General features: G+C 37.5%; 2 protein-coding genes across 2 annotated transcripts; one reads left to right on the forward strand and one right to left on the reverse strand.

The window, feature by feature from the left end:
* The first annotated feature begins 450 nt into the window (after window positions 1-450).
* On the forward strand, window positions 451-3,268 carry LOC145018818 (diphosphomevalonate decarboxylase 2-like). The gene is made up of 10 exons (XM_078976664.1): window positions 451-763; window positions 1,072-1,270; window positions 1,362-1,425; window positions 1,517-1,580; window positions 1,674-1,754; window positions 1,867-1,953; window positions 2,165-2,322; window positions 2,517-2,565; window positions 2,653-2,777; window positions 2,897-3,268. Exons 1-10 carry the CDS (start codon window positions 548-550, stop codon window positions 3,117-3,119), a joined length of 1,266 nt encoding a protein of 421 aa, XP_078832790.1. The 5' UTR covers window positions 451-547; the 3' UTR covers window positions 3,120-3,268.
* A 211-nt stretch (window positions 3,269-3,479) lies between these two features.
* Window positions 3,480-4,525, reverse strand: LOC145018819 (Integral membrane Yip1 family protein). The gene has a single exon (XM_078976665.1). The coding sequence runs from the start codon at window positions 4,336-4,338 to the stop codon at window positions 3,595-3,597; it is 744 nt and encodes a 247-aa protein (XP_078832791.1). The 5' UTR covers window positions 4,339-4,525; the 3' UTR covers window positions 3,480-3,594.
* Window positions 4,526-9,958: the final 5,433 nt, after the last annotated feature.

Genomic DNA, 9,958 nt, shown 5'->3' on the forward strand with positions numbered 1-9,958 from the left:
CTCCCTTAAAAGAAACAAATCGAATGCATGGTAAATCTGAAATTTTTTTCTTTCTTTAACGATCAAATCATACCAAAAAAGTTGATTAGTGTCATTTGCATTCTAAAAAACACCATTTTGCATGAGTCTTTGTTTTACAAGTTTATACATAATATAAGAAGATATAAGATATAAGTCATAACGCATAAGTATCATCGCTTTTACCGATTCATGGGCCATATAGTGACGTGTTCCAATCACTTGAGTTTTGGTTTTTTCGGTTATTACAACAATTAAAAAAATTCAAGAAAATGTTAGTAACAAAAGTATTAAGGAAAAAACTATAGTGTCAAATTTTGAACTTTGGAAACTTCAGGGGCCAAATCAAATTTTGTAAGACGCACACGCACATCAGTGATGAGTTTCAGTCAACAATGGAGGGTGACATCTAAACCTTCATATATAAAAATACACCATACGTCTATATATTCACATGCATACGATACAACTTTAATCTCCCTACTAATCGCTCCCAATCTCCTTATCATTAGATTAATTTGAATTGATCATGGGAGCTCAAGCAGAGAAATGGGTGTTGATGGTGACTGCGAGAACGCCGACGAACATAGCTGTGATCAAGTACTGGGGGAAAAGGGACGAGAAGTTGATTTTGCCGATTAATGATAGTATTAGTGTTACTCTCGATCCGAATCACCTCTGTACAACCACCACCGTTTCTGTGAGCCCTAGCTTTGTTGAAGATCGCATGTGGCTCAACGGCAAGGTACACACCTGAACCTAATTTCTCTCTGTTTCTCCATCGATCAACTCAAAATTAAGCAATCGGAGATGCGGATATTGAATTCTGTGATCGGATTGAGTCCTCCTAAAATCCGAAGTTCACTTCGATTAGATGAAGTCGACGTACTTGTATCTCGCTTAATTTAAGTATTTAACTATCTTCAACACAAAAATTGCAACAATACTGATTGATATGCGTTGATTAGTGTGAAACGAGCAGGTTATGAATCATCAATCATTCAGCTTCTCTGATTCGTGGCATTTTTCCCTTGTTTTTCCTGGTTATTGTAGGAGATATCACTTCAAGGAGGTAGATTCCAAAGTTGTTTAAGAGAAATCCGAGCTCGTGCTAATGATGTAGAAGATGAGAAGAGAGGTATCAAAATCAACAAGGAAGATTGGCAGAAACTTCACCTGCACATTGCTTCATATAACAACTTCCCAACTGCAGCTGGTCTTGCTTCCTCAGCTGCTGGTCTTGCTTGTTTAGGTACTCATTTCATGCTTCAATGTTGCATCAAATATGCATTTTCAGAAATCTTTCAATTATATATAAGAAATTAATAAATCTTTTTTTGCAGTATTTTCCCTTGCCAAATTGATGAACCTGAAAGAAGATAACAGTCAACTTTCTGCTATTGCCAGGTAAGTAATACATACATACATCAATAGATTAAAATAAGCAAATGCTAATAGCATTAGAAACAATTCATTAATATATAAAGTTTATGCACAGGCAAGGTTCAGGTAGTGCTTGTCGCAGTTTATATGGTGGATTTGTGAAGTGGATCATGGGAAAAGTAAGTTTTTCAGTGATTTAAACTTTTTTCCCAATTAAAAAAATATATAATCTTGGAGCCAAATGTTCTAACTTTTGTCTTTCTTGTTTATAGGAGGAAAATGGAAGTGATAGTCTTGCTGTTCAACTTGCAGATGAGAAACATTGGGACGAACTCGTAATTATCATTGCTGTGGTATTTTTCTTGTTTCCTTTTTTTAAATATTTGTTAGTTACCACATCCTATTTACATATTACAAACATCTTGTGTTAGAACTTGTCCTTATTGGTACTAATATTGTTTATAGGTAAGTGCACGACAAAAAGAAACAAGTAGCACATCCGGAATGCGTGATACCGTTGAAACAAGTGCACTTATACAACATAGAGCAAAGGTACATCTCTATGAGAAGGGCATTTACGTCTTTTTGCATAATCTAGAACAAGTACATGTCCCAAATTGTTCCGTAATTCTGGATGGGACAAAAAGTTTCTACTTTTGTCCATTGACGTAAGTCTCAGTGCCAGTCCCTTCCAACGAACACACAACACAGTACAATCTGTTATGTCATGTCCTGTGTAACAGTCTAAATTTTGTCGGGACAGGAAGTTGTACCGAAGCGCATAATCGAAATGGAAAACGCGATACAAAACCGTGATTTTGCATCTTTTGCACGTTTAGCGTGTACAGACAGTAATCAGTTTCATGCTGTTTGTTTGGACACGTATCCCCCTATATTCTACATGAACGACACTTCCCACAGGTAAGTTGCTCATTTTGCATACCATTTTTATAAGGGAATTAAAAAAAAGGAAAATGCAGAAAATAACAATGTACACACTGACATTTTTTTTTACCAATAATAGCAATATGTTATTATCAGTAAAGAAATATAAGTACATTCCTATTAGAGGTAATTACCCTTAAAAAAATCTAATTTGTAAAATGTTGTTACAGAATAATCAGTTGTGTTGAGAAATGGAATCGTGCAGAAGAGACACCTCAGGTTTGGAGTGTTGATATTTATGGGAACTGGTGGATTGAAAATTTAATAAAATTTGGGATATTGAGTAATTTGGTTTGAAATGGACAGGTGGCGTACACGTTTGATGCGGGGCCAAATGCGGTTATGATAGCACGTGACAGGAAAACCGCTGCCCTTCTACTACAAAGGCTGCTTTACAACTTCCCTCCACAACCCGATACCGATTTAGACAGGTAAACCCATCGATGGAATTGGAATTTGAGATTCCATTCCATGGCGTCTTTGGTTTGCAAGATGGATGGAATTCAAAGATACACGCTTGTTTGATGATGGTTTATGTTATTTTGAATAGGTATGTGATCGGGGACAAGTCAATACTAAAAGATGCGGGAATTAAGGATATGAAGGATGTAGAAGCATTGGTGGGTCCCCCTGAAACAAAAGGTAACATTGTGGGAGAGAAATCAAAGGGCGATGTCAGCTACTTTATCTGTACAAGACCCGGAGGTGGTCCCGTTGTTCTTTCTGATGAAACTCAAGCCCTACTTGACCCACTCACTGGCTTGCCAAAGTGAAAAAGCAATTTGAATTTTTTTTTTTTTTTTTTTAGATTTGTGAATCAAAAGGATGGTGTAATGACACCTTTTGTTTGTATTTTAGTGTTTCATTGATGTACCTGTATGCGATAAATTAATCTCTTAATAGTCAGTAAAATTTATTCAAATGTTTATAACATACTTATTTTGCCTTCTAAACAATAATAATAATTCACTATGACTACAAAAGGAAGATCATGGAAACCATGGAAATGACTTTCTGTATTGCACATTGATCAAAGGTGAATTTCCTCCCAAAAAGAACATCTTATATTATCTCATATATGACTTTTCCTTAAATACAGAAATATAAGCAACAAGGACATGATGAAGACAAGATACCAGAATAAATACTTGCATTCATTAATCACAAAACCTGTACTTAACAACGGCTAACAACTACAACCACTATGAAGAAAAAGCGAAAAACTATGATGAAGCAGATGATATAATATCAAAATACAACTAGCAAAGAAAAAAGCATGTAGATCAAGAAGCAAGCGTACGCAATGAGACCACGGTGTTCGTCTCCACAAGAAGCCAGCTCCACCAACAAACCGGTGCAAACCCTCGTCGCCCACATCACGAAAACCCCCGTCATCACGAAGATCAATACCCCACCTTGAGGAACAAACAGCGAAAGTGCGGATAGTATCACGATCGGAAGCATACAGTAACCGATCAAACTCAAGCACCGGTACAAATCGAGATTCCCGTTTCGTCCGGCGAGCATATTGAACACGACGTACAAAAACAGAGACGCGACGGTTGTCCACCCGAAAATAATCCCGAAATGTAACTTCCCGGCGAGCAATTGAAACAATCCGAATGCCATGATGAACAAAATAGGACCGGATAGATCTGCGTCTTCGTGAAGATCGGCTTTGACTCTAAATGGATTCAAAATTGATACGGTTTTGTTCCAAATTTGTTTCGTGTTTATACCTAGCTCTTCCAGGAGAGGTGGCTCGTCGTCAAAATTCGTACTGCCGCTGCTGATGGTGCTGCCGAATTGGGGAGTGGAGAAGGATGTGGATGCCGGAGATGACCCGATGTCGAATGACATGAAAGGGATACCAGCGTTTGCAGATCTCGCAGGCTGAAAAGGCGCTGTTGGGAGACGACGTTGTTGTGGGCCGGTGTTGGGGTTTCCACCGGAGGGGAAAACCACAGGCGGGACGTTGAATTCCTTCGACATATTGACGGAAACTGAAAGATTGGGTGTGAAATCGATAAAGAAATCGACTTGCACACCAGAATTTTGACGCAAATAAGAAGATTTAGACGATGATTGATGAAAATTAGGGTTGAAGATCTTAAATTGGATTATTGGAAACCATGGACAAGTGTGATGAAGTGGCGGTGAAGTAAATGGCTAAAGAAAATACACATGAATATTGCTTTTGTGTCATTAAAATTCTTACATTACCAATTATGTTTTTATTTAAAATTGTCTTATTTACTTTTAAAAAATTAGTTAAAGAATATGTTTTGGCAAATTAAAAAGTTCTAACTCCATTTATAAATAAGATATTTTTTTTAAAGAAAAGGTAAATGTCATAGTAACCAACGAACTTTTCACGTTTGTCCGATTTAATCACCAAAGTTATTTTTCTGCGCAATAGGTCACTAAACTTGTTGGTAACCTGTTAATTACACCATTTTACCTGATTTTATAGGTCGCCAAGTTTGACTTGCCATTTTACGTCGATCTACATCACCTCAAAATCATTATCTCCTTGTTTCCTTTCCTCTCTACACATCTAATTACATTCTTCGTTCTTTCCTCTAATCACACACATTTGAGTTTGACTCTCATTTGAATTTGGAATTAACAATTAAGAATTGGGGATGATTTTATCATAAATGGTTTGACGATTCAGAGAAGCTTCAATGGTGGTGGTGAATTTATACAAAATAATTGCAATAATTACAGCAAAAAAACCTCCCAGCAACGCCTGAAGAGGTAACGAAGGAGCATTTGCCTCAACCGGCGTCATTGCTTTCAAACTCTCAAGTGCCTCCTCCTTCACCGTCTTTTTTGTTTATGTTCTTATAGACCTAAATATGTAGTCCATAGATAAAATTCTTAACTCAATCATTGCTAATACTCGCATATAACTTCAATAGGTTCAGTTGCGAATCATAATTAGGGTTTATACAAATCAAACCCCTGTGATAGCACTGATACATGAGTTAGATGCTAAATCACGACGATAAGTTGAGAACGCATTCAAGTGTGTGTGTGTGTGAGAGAGAGAAAGAGAGAGAGAGAGAGAGATCAAGCATACATAAATACTTCTCGGGACCGCCCAAACATCGAAACGAAGTCCGGAACACATGCTCTACATCGGGTTATCCTCGGCATCGGACTGAAGTCCGACACTTACTAACATACATAAACGAGCCTGCATTGGTGCCTTCAACACATTCCTACTGAAGGAAGACTCACCCCTCAAACTGGATGTTGAACTCGTGTGTGAGGAATCTTTGTTGGCTGCTCCCACAACTCCCCAGCTAACTTTATATAATAATACTTAGTCAGAAAACTGAGAATCCTTCTAAGGGTAAAATGACCAATATACCCCTTGCCAAAGTCAAAGTTAAAGTCAACTCCCAGTCGAATCAACTCGTCGAGTTACCTTCTAAATCGTCGAGTTCCTATGCCATTCAGACTCGTAATAAACCAAGTCACCCCATCGAGTCCCTTCATAGACTCGTCGAGTTTTGCCTTGTACAGGATCAGGACAAAACAACTCGACTTGTCGAGTTGGTCTCTCGACTCGTCGTGTGACAACTCAAAGTTTACTCCGTTACATTACCCCGTTTCCGTTAACGGAATATTCCATTTTATAAAAGTTCCGTTAATGTAGGGTCGTCAAATAAATAAAACGCTTTATTTATTTAACTTTTATGTCGTTATTTTTCGTGATAAAATAAAATAAAAGCATGTAGTTTACATTTCCATTAAATTGGAAAAAGTTAGATTTTATTACGACCACTAAATCGGGTGCGACCAAAAGCTCCGTTTAACGGCAGTATCGGGTAGATTTCCACTGAGCCTCAACTCAAGCCCCTATATAAGGGAGAGTGGACTTCATTTCCACCTTTTCCACACTCTCTCTAAACTCTCTCTCTACAACTTTTTCCCAAGCCAAAAATCGTCCGTTTCGATCCTTAAACGAGTAGGTAAACTATCCTAACTTGTTGTATAACTTATCTAGCATGCAAATTTGTGTTTAAAACATAAAATAGGGACAAAATCATGTGTTTACGGCCCAAGAACACTCTTGGACCGTGAACACCATTTAATGGGGTTTTTAAGCCCCAAAACCCCTCCAAATTGTCCCTAAGGCTTATATATGACTTGTAGGCTTATGGAATCGGACTTAGAACACCTTGAACTAGCGTTTTGGAGAGTAAACATGAGTTTACTGCCCAAGAATATGCTTGGGCCGTAAACTCCCCTTCATGGGGAGTAAACTCAATTCCATGTGTTAGAAATGCCCTCAACACCCCCTGTGGCCTTGGAAAAATAGTTTGAATGTAATACCATTGTTGTAAGAGCCTTAAACTTAAATAAAACCAAGGGAGTAGGAGTTCACGGCCGTGAACTCCCATAGAGGTGGTTCATGGGTCGTAAACTCCCATTAAGTGCCCAAATGGTGCCCAAACTCCTTCATTTGACTTGGAAAAATGCATGGGATTTTATCCTCTACCATTTAAGACCTTAAAACACCAAAAGTTATGTACATAGGATCTTAAGGCCGTAAACTCCCATTTGGTCCATATAGGTGCCTTAAATCCATTCAAACACTTTATATTTGGACCTAGCAAAATTCCACAATTGATATAAGGCCTTTAAGCATCCTAGAACACCCTCACCATGAGTTTACGGCCGTAAACTCATGGGGAGTTGTCCCAGGGTCGTGAACTATGTATATAGAGTTTACTCTTGAAGAGTAAACTCCATTCCTAAGCTATTCAAGCCCTTAAATGTTACCCAGGACACCCCTAACCCTTAACCAAAGTGTTTTCCGCACTTTAGGATGTGTATACTTGTTTAATTAGTATTAAATGTACTAATTGTATGTGAACATATGTTATCATATGTTAAATAGGTCACTAAGTGTGTTCAAGTCTTTACTTGACACCGAGCACCCAACCGGCGCCTTCGTCGGATCCACTTACATAAGGTGAGTTCATACCCCTGAATGAACCTTTTTAATGTTTTTAGATGTTTTATAGGGGGGGGGAATACAAGTTAAACATGCCAATTATCATATCAATCACATGTGATTGATAACCCGCATGCACAAGGATTTACCACACTGTAAACTGTTTTACCGAGTAGGATACTATAAATGGTTTTCTAAAATGTTTTCACTTGTTCAAAACTCTTACTTATACTGTTTTATCAAAGTTCATTTTAAACTGGTTTATGAAAGGTTTCCAAAGAATTTATAAAGGTTTTCAAACTTATTTACCAAAGAATACCAAGTTGTGATTTTCTTAAGTATAAAGGTTTTTCCAAGGTTTTCATCAAAGTTCTCTTTCATGTCGTATACTCTTATTTGTTAAATACCGCTGCTTCGCTTTTACTTAGTTTAAACTCCTACTTGATAACGTTTCCACTTCGTGATACACTTATATTTGGTAACGCTTATACTTTACGATTCGGTTATTCACACTGTTCGTTTACACTTCACGATTCAGTTATTCCACACTGTTCGGTTATACCTCACGATTCGCTTATGCATCACGATTCGGTTATTCACACTGTTCGTTTACACTTCACGATTCGGTAATTCCACACTGTTCGGTTATACCTCACGATTCTCTTATACATCACGATTCGGTTATTCACATTGTTCTTTTACACTTCACGATTTGGTTATTCCACACTGTTCGGTTATACCTCACAATTCGCTTATACATCACGATTCGGTTATACTTCACGATATGTTTCCACTTGTTAAACACTCAGATGTAGTTAGATGTATGCATGTGCTTGTATAGATGCATATAAATAATGATTGAAGGACTTAGGAAGGCTCGTCCGCCCTATTTCCATTTCTTCATTGAGATGTGGTCTGGTGGGATCGGATGGCCGTCCAAAGGTCGTTTGATTCATTAGTTATATATTATGTATACAAGAATAGACATATAGGTTTACATTAGCCAGTTTAGTTATGAGTCTTTACTACTAGTTCAACACTTATATTGGAAACCCACTACCCACTATTTGGGATGCATCTTCAGGACACGGCCTTCTCCGTCGTCTAGTTGGTAACCAGAGTCTCCTGTAGGGAGAGCGGACATTGTGTGTATAGATCTATACGGGATTGACACCACCGCACCCTGACTGCTAGCTACAGTCCACGGCCTACCAAGCCAAGGGGTGACAAATGCCATATTTTATAGATGCTTGCAGGGCGTCAAGTACCCTAGTGTCGGTTAGTATGGTTACGAGTATCCCAGGTTACCTTATAATTCATGGCCTTAAGGTAAAGGTATTTTACACTGTATTTTACACTGTATGCTGGAAACCCACTCTCAGAGTCACACTGTTTTAGACCTTACTAGCTGTATCTTTCATTTGGTACTATCTAGGGTCTGTGTCTCCCTTTGTTAGACTGAGCCAGGCGTGTCGTTTGTTCGATACTCTCCTGGAGTCTATGATTCCTTTTGCCTTAGTCAGCAGTCTTCACTGCTAAGGCATATGTTATTTCCCTGATTTCTCTTGCTTTCTTTAATAATCAAATTTTGTATTTTGATAATGATAGCGATTAAGGGAAAACTACTTTTTACCACATAACTCTGTCCAGTCTTGGTAGAAGACTGTTTTTATTAAAGAAAATATAGGATTTTCTGGAAAAGACACTAATTTAATGGATAAACTACCACTTTTATTAAAGTTATTTGAATAAAATGACACTTAATACTTATGAACTCACCAGCATTTGCTGATACTCGTTTTTCAAATAACTTGTATTCTCAGGTCAGCATTAGACAGGTACATTCCCGTAGCATTTGATGAAGATAGTTTAGTACCAAGCTGCACACATATTATTACTTGTATTACTTTGATGTATTGTACTGTAAACCATGTAAAACTATTACTAGTAATGCAATGATTGTTGTACTTTGATTTACTATACTACATATGTTGTGATACTTGACATGACGTCATCCACCCTAGAACGTTTCCGCCGTTCTGGTTTTGGCATGTGACAGATTGGTATCAGAGCATTGTTTATAGTGAGCTAAGTATATCAATTCATAAAAGATATACAGCCTATAAATACATGGGGATAAAACACTCTAACCAAGAATTATACTTTAAAATATAACCATATTTTATCAAAGTATAAGAACATCCAGAACCTAAACACTCGAACAAAAGTATCACAAGAAGAACAAGAATAAAAGTCTTCGGATGTTGATCATTACCGTCAAACCTGGGCAGTTATGTAATCATAAGCTGGAATAAATGTAACCTGATCAACTACATTTATTCGAGATGCGATGAACATGTGCTTGGGAGTGGTAGTGGTGTTGCAACAGGTCTGAAACTTACCAACTAGGAATGCTAGAGCCAAACATAAAGTTAAAATACTAAAGGAGTATTTTGGAACACTAAAAGATTCACTCTAATCCCAGAATCATATTTAGAAGATAAGAAAACAAACAAGAAATTAAAATACCATAGGGGTATTTTAGGATACATAGATAACCCTGTGTGAAGAACTAAAAAGATCCTTATTGATATACCTACAACTACAGAGGGTATACTCCCAAGGTTATATATAATAAGG

This window comes from Lactuca saligna, chromosome 9 (assembly GCF_052625555.1).
Source record: "Lactuca saligna cultivar CGN05327 chromosome 9, ASM5262555v1, whole genome shotgun sequence".
Classification (NCBI taxonomy): Eukaryota; Viridiplantae; Streptophyta; class Magnoliopsida; order Asterales; family Asteraceae; genus Lactuca; species Lactuca saligna.

Bases quoted from the DNA above. Each gene is read 5' to 3' on its own strand.
- LOC145018818 (XM_078976664.1), top strand. From the start codon at position 548: ATGGGAGCTCAAGCAGAGAAATGGGTGTTGATGGTGACTGCGAGAACG. The intron at 2,566-2,652 runs GTTTGGAGTGTT...TGAAATGGACAG, and splicing joins GTGCAGAAGAGACACCTCAG to GTGGCGTACACGTTTGATGC. The intron at 2,778-2,896 runs GTAAACCCATCG...TATTTTGAATAG, and splicing joins CCCGATACCGATTTAGACAG to GTATGTGATCGGGGACAAGT.
- LOC145018819 (XM_078976665.1), bottom strand. From the start codon at position 4,338: ATGTCGAAGGAATTCAACGTCCCGCCTGTGGTTTTCCCCTCCGGTGGA.